The sequence below is a fragment of the Orbicella faveolata genome, unplaced genomic scaffold (genome assembly GCF_042242905.1).
Source record: "Orbicella faveolata isolate gen_17 unplaced genomic scaffold, um_ofav_v1 contig_15, whole genome shotgun sequence".
In the NCBI taxonomy this organism is placed as follows: domain Eukaryota; kingdom Metazoa; phylum Cnidaria; class Anthozoa; order Scleractinia; family Merulinidae; genus Orbicella; species Orbicella faveolata.
In genome coordinates, this window is record NW_028301542.1 from 10540920 (window position 1) to 10564078 (window position 23159).

The 23159-nt window shown below is 39.7% G+C and overlaps 3 protein-coding genes across 3 annotated transcripts in view; 1 reads left to right on the forward strand and 2 right to left on the reverse strand.

Moving 5' to 3' along the window:
* Window positions 1-621: 621 nt before the first annotated feature.
* On the reverse strand, window positions 622-1218 carry LOC149113493 (uncharacterized). Its single transcript, XM_089288405.1, has one exon. The coding sequence runs from the start codon at window positions 1216-1218 to the stop codon at window positions 622-624; it is 597 nt and encodes a 198-aa protein (XP_089144531.1).
* A 3897-nt stretch (window positions 1219-5115) lies between these two features.
* Window positions 5116-12902, forward strand: LOC110051324 (uncharacterized). Its single transcript, XM_020757358.2, has 4 exons — window positions 5116-5304; window positions 9542-9797; window positions 10337-10440; window positions 11313-12902. The coding sequence occupies exons 1-4, from the start codon at window positions 5116-5118 to the stop codon at window positions 11571-11573; spliced, it is 810 nt and encodes a 269-aa protein (XP_020613017.2). The 3' UTR covers window positions 11574-12902.
* Window positions 12903-13411: 509 nt separating this feature from the next.
* LOC110051269 (TGF-beta receptor type-1-like) overlaps window positions 13412-23159 on the reverse strand; it is a 45253-nt gene continuing 35505 nt past the window's right edge. Inside the window, exons 6-7 of the mRNA XM_089288382.1 lie at window positions 18893-19245; window positions 13412-17853 (exon numbers count right to left, since the gene is read on the reverse strand). Of these exons, the coding sequence (XP_089144508.1) occupies window positions 17722-17853; window positions 18893-19245 (485 nt within the window). The 3' untranslated portion in view covers window positions 13412-17721. The remainder of the gene's footprint in view (window positions 17854-18892; window positions 19246-23159) is intronic.

A 23159-nucleotide genomic window follows, 5' to 3' on the forward strand; every position in this document is an offset into this window, starting at 1 on the left:
GGTTAGCCATACGACGAAAGCCCTGTAGAAAATCTTCTGTCGTCATACTGTTCAACAATTCCAAATGAACTGCAGGAGTATGTTCGCAGATGAAAATGCACACATAGGCGTTTGACGTAGTTGGCTTGGAACTTCCTTTTACTTTGAGATACAGTGGACCTTTAAAGTCCAGTCCAGTGTTCGTGAATGGTGGTGCTATCTGTACTCTTTCGGCTGATAACAGTGCCATTTTTCTGTTGAACAGACTGCGTGTGCCGATGTTTACAGGTAAGACATTTTCTCAACACTCGCTTTACCTCTCGTTGTCCTTGTGTGAGCCAGAAACGTTCACGGAGAACGGCTAGAGTCGTCTCTGGACCCCTATAGCAAGCTTTGACACGAAGGTGCATAATCAATTTCTCTATAACTGGGTCGTCATGTGGTATAATGATTTGATGCTCGGCTTCTTCTGGAATCTGTGCAAACTGCAGACGTCCACCAACCACAAGTAGCCTCTTGGTTTGATCAAATTGTGGTTCCAACTTATTGTTGCGACTCGTCTGATTCACTTGTACCTTAGTACACAGTTCTTCAATTTCCGGGAGGAAAACAACTCTTTGTCTGTTTCTCAGCCACGTGAATTCAGATTCCTTTAATTCCTCCGCAGACGGCTTCCCTTTCTTTGGCTCTCCACGTAAACGTCCATGCAGTTACTCGTATCAAGCGTTGCCATGTTTCATATCTTAATGCCAGTGCGGGAATGCTGTCTTGAACCGTTGCTAGACAAACAATGCCATTCACGCCAACAGATTCGTTCCTAGCTTCAATAAGACCCGCTTTCAGCACTTCACTAACAGGCCCGTGACTGCGCGGCTGTTGTAACCAAAGTGGACCTTTCCACAACAGCTTGTAGTCTCTGAGTTTAGATGCAGGAATTCCCCTTGTGACCAGGTCTGCAGGATTTTGACTTCCTGGAAAAACTCTCCACTGGCTTGGTGCTACTCGTTGGGGAATATCTCGAACTCTGTTTGCAACGAATACTTTCCAATTAGAACTTGGTCTCCTGATCCACGCAAGTGTAATAGTAATCTGACTATCTGACCAACCATATACTGCGTCCACCACAATTCGGAGAGCTTGAATAACATAGTCAAGTAGCTTAGCTGTGATGTATGCTACAAGAAGCTCCAGTCTTGGAAAACTGATTCGTTTCATCGCTGCTACCCTTGACTTGGCCATAACTAAGTTGGAGATTCTTTCGCTGGCGTCACCAAATTCATGTAGCTCAACTTTGTCAACTTAGGAGAGATTTCGTAGTAACCACCTTGGAACTTTGATTGGGTCAACATTTGCCAGTCCTGTTTCCCTAAATAAGGCTATGGCTTCATCGTTAACTTTTTGTACTGGCAGGATCGATAGCTTTTTAAATAGGTGACCTGTGTGATCTCTATAACCTGAAAATGTGATGATTCTTATAATTTTCTTTTGTAATTTTTTAATTGTTTGTAATCTGGAAGGATATGTATTTCCCCATATAATATTTCCATATTAAAGGTAGGGTATACTTATGAGTGATATAGAGTTCTTAACGTACCATTTTCGATGATACAAAGTGTCTTGCTTTACATAGGACACCAGCAGTTTTTGATATTTTATCTTTAATATAATTGATATGTTGTTTCCATGTCAAGGTATAGTCGATATATATTCCTAAGAATTAAGTTGATGTAGCTTGCTTAGTTTCTTGGCCATTTATCTTTATCCTTAATTCTCTATCTAGTTTTTTCTTTCTAGTTTTAAAAACGATTACTTGTGTTTTCTTAATGTCTAAAGAAAGTTTGTTAGCTTGTAACTACACCTGAACATTTATCAGTTCATTGTTTAGTGTTTCATTTACTACTTTGTGATGTTTATGTGAATAAAAGTTATTAGTGTCATCCGCAAAAAGAGTAAAAGATAGAATTCTTGAACATTTTTAAATGTCATTAATATGGATTAAAAATAAAAGTAGACCTGGAGCTGATCCTATTATTCATATTACATGAATGTAAATGAATGCTCGCGCTAAGCAGTTTAATGAATAATTTTGTGATTTTCAAGTCGCATAACGGCTAATTTCCTCTCTTCAGTCCTCTTGGAAATTGAACTATCCAGTTTCTAAATCTTCTTCCAAAACATCGGAGAAACGAGAAAACCTCGCCATTATATGGACAACCTCCAGTAATCGCACACTTACAGCTGATAGTTTACGACTATCGAAAGTCAGATTTAGTTCTTTACTCTTGATGCTAGAAAATTCAAACGCTTTTCTATCTGACAACGACAGCTCAGCAAATCAGATTGCAACATTAGTAAACCGACTAGGGTTCTACTAATAGCCATTAGTGTTCAGTGGTTTGGTGTGGTCGAAAAAATTGCAACGTTTCCTCGTTTCTCCGAAATTTTGAAAGAACATTTAGAAACAAATGAAACAAAATTCCTAAGAAGAATAAAGAGAGAGCATTTACGGTTTCTTGAATTAAAAAGCTCGAAAGTTTTTACAGAAACTGATAAGCGCGGGGACACAACTGTAAATGTCAAATTGACAATTCAGTCCGCGCAAATTCTCTACAGCGTGAAGTTTAATACTAAGACCAGAAATGGTTGGAATCGTTATTTGTAGGAAAATTCAGTTAGAATTCTACTTAAAAAATTAGATTATTCGCTCTCGATTTCTATGAGGCGATAGTTGATGAGGCCTTCGGCCTCATCAACTATCACCTCATAGACATCTTGAACTCGTAATCTGGAAGTGGTTTTAATCATATATTTCTCTCTTTGAACAAAGTTGACTGAGGTATAAAGAACCAAGTTATATTAGCCCCGCGAACACAAGAGATCACTTTTAGTTAAAAATATGATGGCGACATAAATTTGCACAACCTCCATGAGCTTGATGTGCCTTTGTTTGGTATCAGGAGAAAATCATTTGTAACAAACAACGTGATGTGACTGTCACCTCATATTCGTGACGTAGTAAAGTTATCTAAGTTAGCAGAGTCGGAAGGGCTCAGGAATGTTCTCGACGAGAAGTCTGTGCGCTACCAGGAGCTACTGAGCAAGTTAAATTCTAGTGATCTGTATATATCAGGTGCCAAGACCTGATGAAAACAGTTTTTAAGGCAATCCAGTTTGAAACGATGCCGGAGTACATATGTGGTCTTTTTCAAATGAGAAATACCGAACGCAACCTACGAGGATCAAGGAAACTTGTTATCCCATACGTTAACACAACCACTTATGGTCTTCATTCCTTCAGATACACTTCTGCAAACATGCGGAACAACCTAACAGAGGACCTGAGGTCAATAACGTCCTTGAATGAGTTTAGAGCTAAAATATGCCAAATATCTTTCGAACAGCTATGCAATTGTTACTTATGTAAATAGTAGTTTATTGTACAATATATAATATGCGATTTTATTTTTTATTTTTATTATCAATACTGTTTTATTTATTTATTTATTTATCTATTCATTTATTCCTTTATTTATCATTTTCTCGGAGAAGTTAGCTATACAGCTACTCTTGTAAATCTGAGGTGAAATAAAGGTGATGTATGTATGTATGAAGGTTGCCATTGTTTAGGTTTATTCAATGCATATATGACGTCATTGAGTAGTCTAATAAAAGCTTTTGTTTCCGATGTTGTTATCCTGTTAGATGACCCACGTGGATGGCAAAACATGATAAAAATCTGTGCTGACAAGTCATAATCAATCCGATCAACCATCAGCCCTTCTAAATTACCCCCAAGAGCTGGCAATAGTGGTCAATATTGTGTTAACTCAACCTTGTTTGATTGGAGTTGGCACAGCAACGTAATGCCTACTGATTTTACAAATGAGTGCCTGTCAAGAGCTGAGTGTGCGAGCTGAGTAACAAGGTAAAACTCTGATATAATTTTTGTATTAAGTTGTTCTTCATAAATGAGGAAAGTTCATTTAAATGATCTCTCCGATCCCTGATCAAAATTTTAACGGCAAGTTTCAAAGACCTGTGTTGAACGCATGCAAACTCCGGTCCTTTGTAATATACAGTTAAACTCGTAGCAAAAAAGAACGGTGAAATCTCCACTGAAGTGGGCTAAGTGTGAGTTAGCTGATGTTTAATCGCGAACTCGAGAGAAACTTAAAAGCTAAAGGAATGAAGGAAGCTCGACAGGTGGAATAAATTATAATTTGATATTGCCTTTATGAACAAGAACAATAACTTCTTATATATATACAAATAAGCCGGACCCTAAATGAAAAAAATGCAACCTTGGTGAGGTGATAAATCGAATCACTGACTCTGTCAGCATGTGTAACTGAGTAGGTCTATTTTTTGTCCACTTGAGTAAACTCCCTGCTGGTAATACTAAAAATAGTAGTTTCAAGCGGTACTTTTCATCACAATAGGTTAATATTAAACAATATAACTTTGTTTTACCTGCAGTTCTTTTCCTGATGTTCGCGGCGCAGTACGGTTTGCATTTCCGTCCGAAAATATCACGTTGGGTACAGATTCTACTTCGAAAGTCATGTTTTTACTTGCGTGCACCTATATGAGAAAATGAGATCAAAATATCTCATTATCAATGCGTTATGATTACTTGATTACTTACCAAGTTCTACTGACTCGACTTGACAAATGTTTTCAAAAGCAAACTTTGTGCGGTGAAATCAAGCAATTCTGTTTTTAACATTGAGTTACAATTTCTGAAACTTGGTTAAATTAGCTGTTTTTGCCTGATCCGTGAATAGGTCTTCTTGTTGCAGCCGGGATCATTACGATGATGACCTGGTATTAAATCCGTTTTCCTTCCACTTCCTGTCGGAGTCAGAAATATATCGTTCTTTTACAAGTTTCAAGAATCTTGTTACATGTAATGCAAACATCATTATTTGCCACATCTTCGTAAACAGCAATTGAAAAGTCAATGTATAGCAATATAAAATTCAGTCTGCAGATTCTGGGGGTTTTCTGGTTCCTCGTCGTTAACGTAACTAGTGGATCAGAGACTGACAAGTAATACTCACTTTCATAATTAGCTGCAATTGAAAACGGCAAACAATCAAAACAAGCGGTAATTAAGCTTTCTAAGCTGGATTGAAGATGCAGTTCAACTGTGGGAGAGTTCTAGAAGCCTGTATTGTTTTGCTTGAAGGAAGGGTATATAAATCAGAGCATCCTGCTGCTATAGCCAGCTCCGCAACTGCTCGGTTGATATCTGAAGTCAGGAAACACGTATCAGCTCAATCTGACAGACTGGGATTTTCAGCTCAGTACCAAATGACGTCGCCGGTAAGTACACGCATATGTACACGGAAAATAACTCACGTAATTATCGTTCAAAGAAGCGGCTGCGATATATTTATATCCAGTTGATCAAAATTATACTGGCAAACGTTGATATTTCCGGTTAAAACTTTGTTTTTAGGTGTATTTTCAAGTAATCGTCAATTTACAATTTAATAATTTGTGTGACTGATGAATAAGATACAAAAGCACATCAAGGAATTATGAATCCAGAGATATCATAAATTACGGATTGATTCTATGTTGTTCTATGATTCTATGTTTGTTTAGTTTTGAAATGAATCGTAATTGCAAAGACTTCTATTCACTCGCTTCTGTCTAAAAATAACGACATCTGAAATTAAGGTGGTGAGCTAATTTTAGACTTCAAAACAACCGGTTGCAAGAATGCTTTCAATGTTCGTTGTTTTCTTTAACTTGTAAAATATAAGGAACGATTTGCAATTTGCATTACCCCCTACAAATAAACACGAACTTAAATTCACTAGAATGCAAATAGTTCTCGTTTCTCTTGATAAAATAAGGAAGATCTCCTGGTGTTTGTAATAATGTGCCGAGAAAATCCCAAAGCCTCAGCTTCTCCATCTAATATTCTGGTATGGAGGTTAATGAGTGATGTTGCCTATTCCATTTGGGGTGGAGTATAGTAAGTAAGTAAACACTTTATTTAGTTAGGGTAATTAACAATTATTCCATGAGCGCGTTGGATATGAGATGGTAAATAGCCAACGAGGCCCGTAGGGCCGAGTTGGCTATAACCAATCTCATATCCAACAAGCGCGAATGGAATAATTGTTTTATTAAATTCGGTGCGTTTGTATACTTGGAAATTATAGCTTAATTTCATTGGATTTTAATTTAACAAAGCGACCGGAAGTCTATGTGGCAAAAACAACAACAAGTGGGAAATCACATGACATGCGCGCCGTTTGTTAAAGTAGTTGAATGAAAAATTTGAAAGCGAAGCAAGCGAATTTGCTCAATGAAATTACAATCAAGTAGAATTCAAGGAACGTCTATCAAATTAAGGAGATATAACCTTGGTCAGAAAGTTTGAAAAGCGATCAAGTTCGAGTCATGGATAGGAGCCGAATAATTGTGCACTTGCACATTGCCGTTGTAATAATGCTGCGGAAAACTTTGATCCCCACGTGATACAGACGTTGTGCCAAAATTATTCTCGACAAGACCGCTTTCAGGATTCCCTCGCTTTGAAATCCTTGGCATTTCGAGCTGTATGTTGTTGGCCAGATTCAGAGTCAGGGTCATTATCTTGGCGTCAGATTCATCTTCGAGCTTCAGAATCTCCGAGGCCACCCTGATCGTTTTTCGTGGCTGGTAAAGAACCGGGCTTACTTCGGTTCAGCTCAAAACACTCAACTCCTTGAGGTGTTTTTCGCAAGGACAGAATTGTTGGCGCTAGGTGTCGTTCATTCTCCCGTCCTCGTTGGCCGAAAAAGAGACCGAGATAAAACTCGGGTCGTCCTCTGTAGCAGTGTGCGGAATTTTTGCTCTCGGCCGATCCGAGCTCGCTTAAGTCGAACAGTTTCCTCATCTGCCCATTGGAAATTGGTTTCTTATGGACTACGCCGGCAATGATGCTTGTTTTCCTGAGGCCTTTTACAAGTGCTCTAATAATTTATTTGCCTGGTCAGAGATAATGGAAAACGGTTTGTGGTGCGGCGGCGTGCGAAGGAAATGATCAATGGCGGCTCTAATGGATTTCGCAATACGTGCCATCTTTCTCTCTCGCAGACGTGTAAAAACACTGCAAACAAACATTCAGTTCTTCCTTTGACATTTCTTATATCGGTTTCGAAATTTGGTGCCACCAGGACTAGCAAGCCATTCTGTTACATAATCTTCATGAATGCGTAAAATCTCGACGGTCATATTTTAATTTTGCAACTTTTAAAGGAAACTTAACTTAAATAAATAAATAATCTAATCTCGAACTTTGTGACTTTTTTTGCTTTTACTGGGACGGTATTGTCCATAATTTCCTGTATTTCGTCTGTAGATAGCTCACTGAGTCTGCTTTTTATCATGCATTTTTTTGTCGACGAAACTTGGCTTCCCGCGAAAAGGTTTATGCCGAGCGGCATTTACCGCATTCATTTCCATATAAGGTCAAACGCAGGTATAATGGCTGGTAACCGAGATCCAGTGAACCAATCAGAAAGCTAGAATTGCATTATCCGAGGTTGAGAATTTAACACTAGATAACTAAAAGCTAATAAACTTGTGGCCCTCGACGTGGCCCTCGAAGTTCTAAGAAAAAAAAAGAAGAGAAAAGCCAGAATAGACTGCAAAACAGCCGCATTTTTTGCGAACGCGAGAGACGGTCAATATTCGAACGAAAGGTCTGGAGCAAGTGTAAAAACGGCGAGGGAGAATGGGTAGAGACGCTAAAAAATACGACTGTCTGCCATGCATATGTTAAATTTGTTCAAAATTACCCGTTCTTCCAGGAACGGGAAATTCCTATTGGTTTAATTCTGACGCAACCTGTCATCAAATGTCACTCACACCTCATCAAAAAGATATAGACGTCGTTTCAGTTTCACAGTAAAGACAGTAATTCTCGCGGGAAAACGGACGACGTTGACTTGGATGCGCTTCTGAAGTTCTGAGCGATTTAGCAGCGGTCCACTCGTAAAAATTATCATTTTACTTTCAGTATGAACGGCTAGCTCACTAAATACATTGGCAATATTCCTTGAAATTTATAACTGAAGACGGGCAGGTCGGGTTTCTCAACGGCCATTCGCATGCATGAATGACCCCGAGAGCTAGCATATATACACGCAAACAAATTATTTCTGCACGTATTTGTCTTGGGGCTACGGACTGAACAAGACTTAAACGTCTTCTAAACCTTATAATTTTGTAAGGTAATAAGTTATAAGTTTTATAGGACCTTATAGGATTAAGTATTGTTCAGTCTGTAACCGCAAGAAAAGCAGGAAAAATACGTGCAGAAATATTTTGTTTGCGTGTAGATTAGCTAGTCTCGGGGTCATGCATGCGAATGGCCGTTGAAAACCCCAACAAACGTCTTCATTTATAGATTTCAAGGAATATTTAATGCCAATGTATTTAGTGAGCTAGCCGTACATACCGAAAGTAAAATGATAATTTTTACGAGTGGACCGCTGCAAGGTTTCACTTTTTGAAGGTCGCGTGTGACTGATAACCGCTAGAAGATGTGGGTGGAGCTGTCAAGCGATTTCTGTCACCTTAGTGACATAATACGACCCCCGCTTAGAACGAATTCGTTGCATGAAAAGCCGACAGTCGTTTTCTCGCCTCAAACGCCCTACGGGCGTGTGAGGCTTGCGCGCTTCACACGCGAGGATCGCGCTTACGGCGCTTCGCGCCTTCCGAAAACGTCCGAAAACGACTGTTTTGCAGTCTAAAGCCAGAAAGAAACAGTAGGTACTTCCTAACCGTTTAATTCTGACCACATACTGACAACATCTGCCAAAACCAAGCGGCCACATTTATCTGCGGGTAGGATCGCGAAAGTTCACGCGCGATCGCTGTAGTTAGTTTAAGAAGGCTGATAAATCTTAACTGAGAGAAAAAAACTTATCTGAGTTTGGTTTAAGCGGCGTGGATGACTTTTTCTGAAAAGTATCCCCATCTCCGAGTTGCTGAAAAACAAATAGCTGGCTATACGCAAAATCTAATATTCCCACCAAGGAAGACCAAGTACATTTAGCATTGACTCAAGGGAGCCCAACGATGGTTCTGTCATCATGCTTTAAAACGGCAATCTGGAGTGCTTTAAAAGGTCTGAAGGTTAATTTTAGGCTGCGCTATAAGATTTGTGTCTGTTTGGTCATTCTAAGTGAACTTGACTCCTGCCAGATTTATTAGGACTCTTTTGTCCATTTCCTGAAAACCTAAGGTCCTATTGCGTTTCCGAAAATAGAAGGTGACCCTTGTCGTACCCAAAATGACATTTTTATCAATGCCAAAAGAATAGGCATTGAATTTCTCATCACGAATGTCCGAGGTAACCAGTAAGAATTCTTTAAAGAAAATCGGTGGAAGAGTGGTGGCGGGGGGGGGGGGGGGGTTGGGGGGGGGAGGGAGGCGGGGGAAGGGAATAAAGGCCTTTCGGACACTTGATAACAGATAATTTACCGAAACGAAGCTAACACATCAGTTTGGAAGGCTGGATGAACCAAATCATGGTCTTGATGTTCCTTTTTAGTTTCTCATCACAACGTTAGTTCTTCGTGCGCTGCTTGCGACAACGAAAGTCCCTGTGAACAGCACAATGAGGTCATCGGTTGCACCAGCAAACAAGACTCAAACAGCACTTTCGAACGTTAAAAAGCCTTGGTTGAATGAGCCAGCTTCAACATGGGTTGAAATTCGCTTGGTGACCAGAAAAGGGATTCACTTGATCATGTTCCCAAATGGCACAGTAGCCGGAACCTGGAACAGCTCTCTAACAATGTTATATGGTACGTGCCGACTTTTTCCCTGTAACATCACTACGTCATCAAGTCCATATTGATCTTACTTGGCGAGGAAAGGGAAGGGTTTCATAAGAGGGTCTTTTCGTTAGGTTCGACTTCCGACACTCTCTCGGGTCTGGTGTGCCCCGAGAAATAGCTTCGGAGCAAGCGAGAATCAACAAAAACTTGAACCCAAACCCTCATATGGCACCGGGCCGAAATCGAACCAGGGTCACGTTGTTTGGAGGCGAGTACTCTCACCACTGCGCCATCCCTGTTCCCTCTATGCTTGATGATTTCGAATTATATTTTAAATTTTGCTGTTGGCAAACATTTCACTACACAGATAAAATTCTTTTATTTTTGTGAAAAAAAGGGCCATTTAGTTCGGAATAGAAATTCTCTATGAGCAGAATGCAGAATCAGACCACAAAATGTCTAAAGCAATCGTCATTGCTTCCCAGCTTTACTCGATTTGGCAATTTCATGCCGCCTATATGAAGGTGACATCGATTACTGATGAAGTATTTGTGTTTTTTTTTCAGGATTGTTTCTTATTCAGTCCCACGGACGGGGCACAGTGAGGTTAAGGAGTTTGACAACGATGAAATATATAGCGATAAGCAACGTCGGTCAAATTTACTCAACGGTAAGGTGTTTGGTAGATTGTGAGAAAAGCTCACTCAGTTGTTTTACTCCCCTAGTTCCAAGATAATTTCGAAATCCTTGATAACAAACCCAATCCATTGTAATATAAATTTTTGTAAATGTATGTTCAGATATTACTCTTCTCCTGTAATTCCTAATTCTTATGCAAAAACTGAGTGAGTGGGTCCAAGTTTCAAAGCATCCCACTGGCTCTTTAGCAGACTAAATTTATCAGTACTGTTGTAGTTTACACAGAAAGTGGCTACTAGCTAAAAAACATTGAATAATCCCGTTCATTTTCCGCTAATTCCGTCCTGATATACTAAATACATGGAGTTCATAAGTAAAGATAAACTGTTTTCCCACAGTCTGTCTCGGAACCGGTGAACCGGTGAACCGGTGAAAAGTTTAAAAATTGAGTAAATGTAGTCAGGAGATGACATAATCGATAAAAGTGCCGTTTTTTGTCACTGACTTGTATATTTTAAAATATACAAGTCAGTGACAAAAAACGGCACTTTTAACGATTACTTGAAATTGTGTTCACTTACAGTTAGTTACAGTTACCGAGTCAAGACTTGCGCGCTCTTGTACTAATTGTCACCTTGAAATGAATTGCCATCAAATAGGCAAGCAGTTCGACACAAGTTTTTCTTTCCCAATTGTCACCCAACACGAGACGTCACGAGTTTGTCTTGTTGTTTACTTGGGCGCGCTGAACGAACTGATTGTGACTGACGTGCTTACGAGCAGCTTACGAGTCTCTCCGTTTGCTCGACAAGTGTCAACCAATCCGAAGTCCACTCTGGGCTTACACTGTAATGGCCCAAGTGTCGATCGAGGTAGATCCAAAATTTCTTTGATGTTTTCTAGGCCAACTCGTCAAATGAAGACACCCTACTAAAACACGCTCAGGAGGAGAATCACTTCTACTCATTCAGCTCCTACTTGTATCCAACTGATCAGGCTCACGTATCCAGTAAATGGCTACTTGCAATTGGATCAAAAGGACGAATGAGGAACGCTTCAAGGGTGCAACTCCATCACAAATCTCATCAGTTCCAGATTATTGAAATACGAAACAAAAGAAAAAAGATCGATTTGAGTGCGTTGTTGCGTCCCAAAGGAAAGTGAAAACGACGTCAGAGACTGGCTGGGGCCTATGTATTGCCATGTATGTTGCTGAAGACTGTTCCTATATCGGGGAAAGCAAAAGCTTTTGGAACTCGCGCGGAGCCGGAGATGATGATCCAAGCCGCATCAGCAAATTAACACAATGCTGATCAGTCAACGGATCACAATATCTATCCAAGTCACGCCCAGATCCTCGAAAACAGTGTAGCCAACTGCAGAATAAAACTTTTCTTGTGGGAATCGTGGCATTCCACTTTTAACAGCTACGTCGTTAACAGAAGGAAAGCTATCACTCTCGCTCACATGCCCTTGATTTGAAATTAAAAAACAACTAGAAGAAACAAAAAGCTTGTACCGCGAGCTACACTGAACCCAGCCTGCGTGTAATCCGATGAAACTTTCACCAAGTGTACGACAGACTCTGACGACTATTTTTTTTAAAAAAAAATAGGCAACATATTGCACTACAGTGGAAGCTCTCTTACCGGACACGCTCGTCAGCGGCAGCTCTACTTACTACCGTCTTCACAAAACCACGTTTGCACTCCCATACAAACTCTGTATTTACTCATTCCCGTAAGCGAAAGCGGTCGCGGACGCCTTGGGGGCGTACGAGCAAGCGGATACCCAGAAGGAATTGGTCATGACTTTAAAAGTTATAATTACTCGTAAGCATTTGTAAAAATTTACTCGTATAGTCCTAAACATATGTATTTTTTTCGGACAAAATTAACCTTAAGACGGTTTCCGAATCCTTTATTTTCCCGCGGTATATAAGGAATTTAGTTGTGAGCACACATTTTTTCCACAAACACTCTGTACATATTCATCCATATAAGGACACCACTGAATATATAAGCAGGAGAGCCTCTCAGCAGGCAGGGAGAGCCTTGTTTTCTTAACAGTGAAATGCCGAATATAATTCAAGCTTGCCCAAGTATAAATAAATCAACCGAACATCCTCGCATACCTTATTACAGTCCGCCGCTCTTTCCAACCATTGCAGTTTGAATTATTACCCGAGCCCGCAAGTAAGGCGAGGGATGCGCAGAAAGCTGTGCAGTCCGTTTTTCCGCTCTGCAAATAAGGCCTATACGGGGTATAAGTATCTTAACTTTCATCCTTTCGGTAAACCTCAAACTAGCCTTTTTTACGGTGAACTCAGTTTTCTCATTTTCCTGACAATATAGTCTAACATGTGTGTGACGCAATTTAGGACAATTTTGAAGTTTCCCCACATCCACGTTGGTAAGGCAGATGAGAAAAGCTAACCGTGAAAAAGGGTTGTGCGGCCCGCATCCTAGTGTTGGCATCACGATAAGTTTCCAATTTCGTTTCTATCGAAGGAGAAGATATTGAAAACCACCCTTAGGCCCAGTTCAGACGCCGAACTTTTCATGAGCCAAACCTAATACGTTGAATTAAGTACATGAAAAGTTCGGCGTCCGAATCAGTTAAGAACGGCTACTTGAAATTGGAACGGCTCAGCCGTTCTTCCCGCCTAGCTCAGCCGGAAATTACGGCTTTGGAACGGCTTTGATTCTGACGTCGAACTTTCCATGTGCCGAACCTAATGCATACACCTTGTCTGAAAACCGCTGATGTTTCGATGTGTTTTCGTTCAAACTAAATTAAGTTCGGTGAATTAAGTTCGACGTCTGAACCAACAGGTGTACTTTTGATAATTTGGGTCGGTCCAAATTCGAATTAAGTTCGGCTCATTAAAAGTTCGGCGTCTGAACTGGGCCTTACATGGCCTTGACGGAAACACTCACCGGGTATTGATATACATAAAACTGAATGCTAATTATCATGACCAAATAAATCATAACCATATGTCTATCACTCATCGGTTTATTGTCAGCTCCTTGAGACACTTAATTTGGAGCAACCAATATGATCAAAATATAAATCAGTTTCAAGATTAAATAAAACTTGCAAAACTCTTCTACTAGTTAAATTTGGATTGTGGTTACAGTCTAAGAAATTCTCTCTAAAGTATAGCTCCATTTGTTACAGCCACGTTTCTCTCGTTCACACCTGTAATCAGTGACAAGCACTGCATGAAAGGAGACAGTCACCTCCTCATTACTCATTGTTTTTCTCAAAGCTGTCTTGAAATACTCTATTTTTCGAAAAAAAAAATATTCGACACGTAAGGCCTCCTTTAGTTTACAAAAAACAGAACAACAAAAACGACAAAAAAAAAACCCCCTAAAACCCCAGTTAACTCCTGATAACTCACCGAACCTACAAGAGGAATCTACAGAGATAAAAACTGATGACCGTAAATAAAGTGGTTTACGTTTCAATCAGGTTCACAAAAGAAAAAGAATACAACTGGAATAATAATTTGCCAACATAGCAAACATAACAGATCTGAAGAGAATAAAACCAAAACAAAGCAAAACAGCAAACGAATACTGTGAGCAACGAGTTACTGTTCTTTTGAGAAATGATACCCGAATTCCTTGACGCTTTACAGCCCTTACTCATTTGACTTTGACAAATAAAGCTAAATATGGTCAGTGTTATCGAACAAAATGACCTGAAATGATTGGAAAAACAATAGGGTTCGATACTTTAAAATTTTAAAGGCTTGTTTCACTATCGCATAAGCATAAGACGTCATACGTAGAGTGAGACGTAGTAGAATGCTGATAATAATAAGCGACTTTTGTTGGGACAATTTCCTAACAAAAGGCGTTACTTAGCAGCACTCCACTGCGGCTGCGTATGTTGCTTATGCTTATGCGCTAGTGAAAACAAACCTGAACATGAATCTGAGGCTCTAACATTCCTTTGTTTAGACTTGGGGTATCGTGGTAGGTGGATTTTTACGAAAAATGCAAAAAATCTTTTTTTGCTGTTCAAGTTGAGAAGACTGAGATAAAGAGAAGAACTATTTTGGACTCTCATTAACTTCTTACAGCGCGTTGACACTTCTAATTAAATTCACCGCCAGTTGTCACATCTAATGCGAATTGCGGTGTGATGTTTCATTTGTACCCGCGAACTGTTCTCGATCTGGTTGTTTCATCGCAAGTTAGCTTTCGTTCTTGTCAAATTTTCTTTATGTCAGGACGAAAACGCAAGAAAACTTCTCGCCCATTTTTGTCTTTGAAGAAGCCGAAGTGGCGAAAATCTGGTGGGACCCACAGGTTCAGCGTCCAGCAAGAGCTTTTGCTCTGAGCAACCGTGGGTCGCACTGTAACCAACAAGAATGGTTGAAAGAACTCGAGGACACTAGTCCCGCCAACGAAGCTGAAGGACAAAATACAACAAGCGCTTGTCGCACGAAATTGCTGGAGAACGGACGCGATTCCAAAACTTTCACAACGAGAGAGTCAAGCGCAGATGTAGACGATGTAGACCTCGAGATTTCTTTTTGGCTTCACGAGGCATGGTTTCAAAAAATGTCTGGAGAACGAAGAACCCTAAACTCAAGCAACATAATACTAATGCCGCCGACGAAATCTTCTAAGTAAAAGAAATCACTGCAATTTAAATAAACCTGTATAAAGCCAGAATTGTAGACGTCTGTTTATTTCGAGTTGTCATAACCCATTGTTGTGGTAAACTGACCCATTCCGACATCTGTCAGTGCGGAGGGGATTTGTAACACCTAAACATACCGATCTCATAAAAGGTTTTTCGTCTTTTTCTCGATAAAATAAAACTGCATATAAGGATGAACATTTTTAGTTCGTTTACGCGCGTCTTCCGACGGAACTAGCTGAAAATCGGCAGGCACGTTCCAGGATACCTCCTTCGAAAAAGGGTGTCGGGCTTTGTTTGATCACTTTCGTTTCAAAGTTATGGCCTCTTTAGTGGAAGGAAACGTCCGCATTGAAAATATCAAACTTTAGGAGGGTGTAGAAAAAATAATCGCCGACACTCTTTTGAGAAATGTTTTCTCTTGTGAGAAGACATTTCCGATGTTAATCAGGCCGCTCCGATAATTCGCGCGCGGAAGCGAACCAGTTTAAGCGAAGCAGTGTTTCTGGGTATTTCATTTAATATCACTGCGACAATAACTTTGTAGAAAATTTCAAAGACATGGTTGTGTTCTATAACTATTAAGCTTTAAGAAAATGTATAGGTTGATGGGGTTTTCTTTCAAAGCGCCAGCGTAAGAGCGCGATTTCCAAACACTGTCAATCCACCTACCATGATACCTTGATACAAAAACCTCGGTGCCGTGTTAGAGTTTTGATATAATCTAATGGGGGCTATTTGGGTTGGAATTAGATCGAGATTAGAGTTAATTGAGGTTCGAGTTATCGGGTGTCATCTGTCCTTTGCACTGAGATTGTACCCTCTGAAACGTTTCTTTCAGTAGAAGCTTCATTATTTTACACCTTAATGTAAAACTGAACCATACAGCATGCAGTGAGATAGAACAGTTCCCTTCTTTGGCTGTTCTTTAACAACTTTCGCAGAAGAAAATCCAGCTTAAATCAGTTTGCATAACAACCATGGAATGATCACATGGTTTATATATTTTCAGTCGGTTGTGCTTGCTTTAAAAGCAGGCATACACGTGTTTAGATAGTCATATAAAAGGTTTTTAAATGGGTGTCGTAAAACCAAAACTAAAGTAATCACTTTGGCCAATTACAAAGGATACAAAGAGTCTAATGAAACAATAAAAATAAAAATAAAAAATACCGAAACAAATACCTGTAACAGGAGAGTGACAAGACGAGAAAGTGGCTGTAAGTTTGTTAAATCAACACAATACGAATTACTCAGGACACTCAAGTGAAACCCGCACAAGTTTCCCGCAAGTTTGTAATGAGAAATCAAACATCAGGCTTTTGCCAATAAAATGCTGCACAACCTAAAGAACCAGCAAAAACATGACAACTTTGTTGTTGTTATCATCTTTGGCATAAATGTTCCAAACAATCTCGAATTCAGTGAGCCATATAGAAAAGACTATTTTGCAATAACTTTTATTATTATATGGCTAGCTCCGTGAGCGGGCAAGATGAATCAAATCCTGCGCTGTGCTTGGCTAACCGAGCGGGCAAGGTGGAGCTATCTTGCCCCCTCGGGACTACCTGCCGTGTCCCACAAGAAAAATTGCCACGAAAACCATATAATAAATCCTTTACTGACCAAGCTTGTTCGGTCAAGATGGCTGGATATTGGCCTCGTTCTTTTTTCCGAGTTTAAGGACCTCAACTCCGTCTCGGTCCATGAACACGCAAAAAAAAAAAAAAAAAAAAAAAAAAAAACACTTCACCAATATCCAGCCATCTTGACCTAACACTTGGTCAACAACCCATACTTAGTGATGTCAAATCAATGGACGATTTTGGCTATGCACGCAACCATTTCATCCATGGTTTAAGTCTAAAAACTTAACTTGCACCTGTTTGCCAGCACAAAAATATTACTGGATAAGCCAAAAGACCTTTTATTTTCCTATTACAAACCATGTGGTATTCTCTGGAGTATTGTACTTTTATCCGTCTAAAAGTTACTCATTCACATGCACGAGGCTATTTGAAAGTTTGAAAGCAAACATTCTCAAGAGAATCATCACATGGTCTAAAGTGTGGCAACAAACTGCATAAGCTAAAAAAGTCTATTACTGCATTTACCAGAAGTGTAATAAGCGTCACAGTAAAACCCGTCTGGCTTTGTTCAACTCTGTTGAGATTGTATGTAAATAATCAGCTCTTAGTCCTTTACACGAGTAACAAAGTATAACTGAAAGCGGTTCTTGCATTCTCTATTTTCCAATTGCCCATAATTCACTCTGCATTTGTTGTGAAATGCTCTTGGGAATATGCAGACCTCCCAAGAGCATATCACGACAATAGTTTATGCAAAACTTGGGGGCCAAACAGAGTGGATTATGGGTAATTGGAAAATAGAGAATGCTAGCAAGTGTCAAAAAACTTTTGCAGTGTGCTAAGTGAAGGCAGAAGGAATGTACAGTTCTTTTTATCATGGTTATTCTTATTCAGTAACTATTTATTTCAAGAACAGCATTGGCGCCTGTGTGGATGATATGGTAGAGCCCTTTCGTGAACGTTCTGTTGTCTACCATGCACTACCTGCAAAACTGGCCAGAAGCACACCATTCCTGTATTTTGCTTAACTGATGGCCAATCCTGGACAATGGAACACCCGTCTACACCATGATATCCACATCATGTAACTGACAGATTGCTGTCAGAGTCTTCTTAACACGCAAAGCTGTAAGCCTTGCAGCACTGTTGGCATACCAGCATTCTTTCATTATTTTGGACACAGACTGCAAAGCCTATAAAGAAAAATAAACAGAGTATTGTCAGTTACTGTTTTTCTCTCTCAATTGACACACCAGTCTACTAACAAAACTGTTAGACCGAGCAAAAGCACAATGTACCAACTGGTACCTGATGGACACAGAAGGTATACTTTTAGGACATTAAGAAACCGCTATTTTTTTGCTTTAACTACAGTTGGCATCAACTGAGTTTTGGATGCACTTATCTTGTTCACCCTACACTCAAGAAGCTAGAGAACCATACATTTATAGCAACCTTCATGTACATCCATAACTTGATGAATGCATACTGCACATTTACGCCAATGACAAGAAGATTGTGACAGGGTTGTGGTTGGCATTTTCTTCTGCCACTTGCTTCACATACATGCAAGTCTACATGTATGCAAGTCAGGCACTTCAGTCACAATATGAATACTGGGAAATATTCTGATTGCATAAGACACTTGGCCAATAACTGTGCTTTAGCAGGGTAACTGCCTTAGTAATTCCTCCCTCATTGAAAGCAACATAACTCAATCTCAAAATGCTTACAAATTTCTCTTGCAGACTTCAGTTTGATCCGTATTATCCTTAACTTTTTTACATTCTTACAAGTAACCTACAAAAGCTACTTTGAGTTGCCTATTGTTCTAAGGATGAAATGGCCACAGATGATGCAGAATATGTGTGGTACTATTGGCACTTAAACTTGAAGCAATACCTTAGTTACTGAGGTTTTGTACTTAAAATCAAGAGGGGATGTCTGGTATGAGAGCCAATACTCTTTGCCAATATGGATCTTATTCGCAAGGTCATCCCTCTCAAGTTATTTTTGATCACTCATGGTATCAGAAATCCCGAGAGAGTCTAGAAATAACCAATGCTGTGATGCAGATTTTGCTCCAACCAGCCGGACACAGTTTTCATCTGCCACAAAATGATTATCTGCAGAACCATATCTATAACAACTTGAGATGGACTACCTTGGAAATAAAGCTTTTACGAGTGATTAACTCTCTTACCCTTTATCTTCTCTTGATAAAATACATACCTCAGCCTGTACCCATCTGTTGGGAATGGAAGGTCGGTACTTTTCGACACACACCACTTTCCTCATCTCTTCAATGCTAGGGTCACAGGGCACTCGATCATAGTAGGGCAACTGATACTCCTCGCATATTCCTCCTGACACACATTTTCTTGCTACCTCCCATAACACAAGTCCAAAAGCATAGACGTCACCCCGCTTGTATGCATCAAAATGGCGCACATGCACATTGTCTTCAAGAAACTCAGGGGGCATGTAACGCTTGGTACCAACTCTGTTGCCATGGGGAACATCAACCGTGTCACTCACAGAATTATGGCGAACAGCAAGACCCAAATCACCTATGCAACATGTTCCTACAAAAGTAAGAATAATAATTTTGTTATCTATGGTCATTCTAGAGCAGGAAGGTCACTGCCAAAAATATAGTTTTCATAAATTGTACCAAGGATGGAGCTCTCCTTTGTTAGTGTGTATCTACTATTTGCAGAAAATTACACTGATATCAAGCTGTAAAATTCTTCCTATCTACCACAACAAAATTTTTGCAAGAGATGCAAATATCTAACTCACAAGGAAGGTAAAAAGAAATGTAACAGACTCACAAAATAATTTTAAAGATGATTGAAAACTGGGAGGAGTGATGTGATGGGGAGGACGTGATTTGGGCTGCAGGTAAGAGGGAACTGAATTTTGACCAAACACTTCTGATTTCTGAACAGTAAAGCTTAGCAACTAGTCCTTTTAATATGGGGGTGCTGATCGATGTCTTCTATTTAACAAATAGATTCCATGTTGCCGTGCGTCTGTTCAGTAATAGATCACCGATGACATCAAAATGTGGTAAGAACAAATAAGTCGCACATGAGGTGATAGCCGAGTGTGTCACTGATGTTCTTACCACACTTTTGACTTCTTCTGTGATCTATTACTGAACAGATGCACGACAACATGGAATCTATTTGTTTTATATAATAACGAAACAAACTACTACGGATAGAGCTTTTTTATTTCAAAATCTTTCAACATAACTCGAAAGCGGGCCTTTGCCCACTTTGGCGAACACAAAAAAAGCCATTTGACCTAATCTATTGTCTATACAAAATGAAGCAATCTCATTGGTTGCTATGCATAGCAAAGAATTGTGATTGGGAAAATCATGCCACTGTCAAACTTGACTCAAGTGTCGCTTCTCGTGGAATGAAAACTTACAGTGAAAGCAGAATTGAACTGCGAAAACTACAAATCTTAAAGAAAAAGCTGGAAAAGTCAAGTCAGATTTTATCATCAGAGCAGCCCTGAGAGCCGAAAAGCTTGGACGTTGCCTTGAGCATTGCAGGATTTGAACTATACGCTTGGAAAACTTGCAGTTTCGGTCAACCTGGAGGCCATTCGATTTGAGTTTTGAATGAAAGGAGCATCAGTGACGGTGGAAATTTGTGTCCTCTGTGGTTGGTGATTCTCAAATCAGTTTGAAATAGTGTCGGAGACACCTTCTAACTGCAGTACAGTTGGCCGTGAGCTGTAGTGAGCTTTACTTTGCACACTGCTGTGCCCTGAAATGGACTGGAACATTTGCATCGGAAAGCAAGGTTATGTGTTTATTTTAACTCATATTAAGAACTGATGTTTTGATGTGTCATTCCTGACACCAATCGGTGTTTGAACAGTTATTGTGAGACTGTGAGAAGTTGAATTTTTTAAATAAATTAATCACAAGAACATTTTGTTGATTGGTTTTGTTAAATTTGAGATAAGCGGCAATGGTTCTCGGCTTACCAAGACCAATTTTGTGCTTGGTTTAGTCTCGCTCGACTGCCACTAGCACTGCTCAAGTATTCTTTCTGAGTCATTTCCTAAACAAAAGGCTTTATCTTTCTTCCTCCTGCTTCTCGTACCTGTTCAATGCCTCGCAAGACTTTTTTGTACCTTATCTTACGCCCAGTCACGTAAAATATTATTTAAATTCTCAAAACTTTCCGCCATTTGAAAACACAGATGGAAAAACTTTGTAATGATGACATCAATTGTGCATCTGTCCTCTAATAAATCATAGGCGAGAACCAATAGAAATGGGAGAATAACTTGGGTTATTATACAATGTACACTTATATAGTCCATAATTTTGCGTACAGTATCTACAAGAGGAGATATTGTTTGCAAAGATACAGAAGGTTAACCATTATTAACCCTTTAAACTTAGCTTCAAAACAATTACATACAAAGGAGAACGCACAAAAGCTGGTGTATTGCAAACAACGTTTTTCTTTTCTAAACACGTAATTCTTGTGAAAGTGGTGTGACAGCTTGAGTCCATAAGGCAAGTGTTCACCTGTTCCAGTGTTTGCGTGCCTTGTTCTCATCTCTCATTTGCATGATGTTATATTTCTGATCATGCAGAAGTTTATGTCTGAAACAATAGCAAAGTTGTACATGTATGCTGCATGACACAGCTCTAGTTTCTGGGAATAAATTTACAACTTAAAAAACTAAAAAAAATGTTATATTTACACTAAAAATCCATGCTGATCAATGTTTGAGCCAAAAGTGATTGGCGTCGGCTATGACCTTCTAATGCTCGCTTTGCCTTAAGATATTAACTTTTCCCTGTTATTGGTATGCCGTTTCTTGGTTCAGGGTTATTTTTACGTAAAAGTAATGTGCTTCAGGGAAGTGCTTTTCTTCAATTCCAAATAATTTCAACCTTTGCCAGAAACAGACTGCAGTATTTGCCTCCACTACTAATGTAATCAAGTTGCCTCGCTCCATGAACCAAAGCCCAATGCTGTTCTTTCTTTTTCTGCGGTTCTCTGCCAAGTCTCTTTCGTTCTGCCACGACTTCTTCTTCCCTCTGGGGCCTACGTTAATGCTGTCTTGGGATGTTTATTTGGATCCATTCTGAGAACGTGGCTGATGAACCTCCAGCACCACCAGAAGATTTGCTCACTTATGGTACTGATGTTAGCCTGCTTTCGAATCTCCTCATTTGATATTTTCATAGGCCAATAGATCTTCATAAGCCTTCTCAGACTTCTATGTAGAAATACGTCTAGCTTGGTCCCATCTCTTTTAGTCATATGCCATGTTTCACAACTGTATAACAGACTAGCTATAATGTTGGACTTAAAGATCTTCAGCTTAGTTTTCAATTTCAGTTGACTGCTCTTCCATATGTTTCTAAGCTTGCTGAATGCTGCTCTGGCTTCTCCAAGTCTGCTTTTGATGTCTTCATCCGAATCCCTTTCCTGGGTCACTCTTCCTCCTAGATAAACAAATGTCGACACCGTTTCCAGTTCTTTTCCATCGACCTGGACCTTCCTGCCTTCTCAGACTTTTATGTAGAAATACGTCTAGCTTGGTCCGATCTCTTTTAGTCATATGCCATGTTTCACAACTGTATAACAGACTAGCTATAACGTTGGACTTAAAGATCTTCAGCTTAGTTTCCAATTTCAGTTGACTGCTCTTCCATATGTTTCTAAGCTTGCTGAATGCTGCTCTGGCTTTTCCAAGTCTGCTTTTGATGTCTTCATCTGAATCCCCTTCCTGGGTCACTCTTCCTCCTAGATTAACAAATTTCGACAGCATTTCCAGTTCTTTTCCATTGACCTGGACCTTTCTGCCTGCGGTGTTGTTCCAGCACATCATCGTGGTCTTTGCTGTGTTTATCTTGAGGCCTGTCATTTTTGCATAACGTCCCAGGTTGCTGACTTTAGTCTGGATATGACTTCTACTGCTAGAGATCAGGGCTAGGTCATCGGCAAAGTCAAGATCTTCTAGGAAGTTGTTGAACTTCCATCTGATGCCTGTGTTTCCATGTTTGGTGGTCTTTCTCATAACCCAGTCCACAACAAGCAGGAAAAGAAACCCAGACATACAACAACCCTGTTTAACACCGGTTTTGATCTTGAACCAAACGTACACACCTGACCCATCAATTACAGTGCATTCACTCCCACTGTACATCAGTTGAGAACAATTGGAGATTGACACATTTTGTAAACTCATGTAAAGTTACAACAACTTCATTTCACCTTCTGTTTCACTTTGTTTGGTTATTGTTTTTTGTCTAGAGCTCAACTTTATAACAACACGATACTTGGCATAGATTTTACTTACTCCGAAATTGTTCAAGGTATGTAGCTGGACTGATCTTTTGCAAATTGGTTATCAGCTTGAAAATTAGTTGACATGTGGAAACCTTTACCAAAACAGCTTAAAACCAGGTTCAAAACTAAGGTGTGATCGTTTGTAGCCCCCCCCCCCCCCC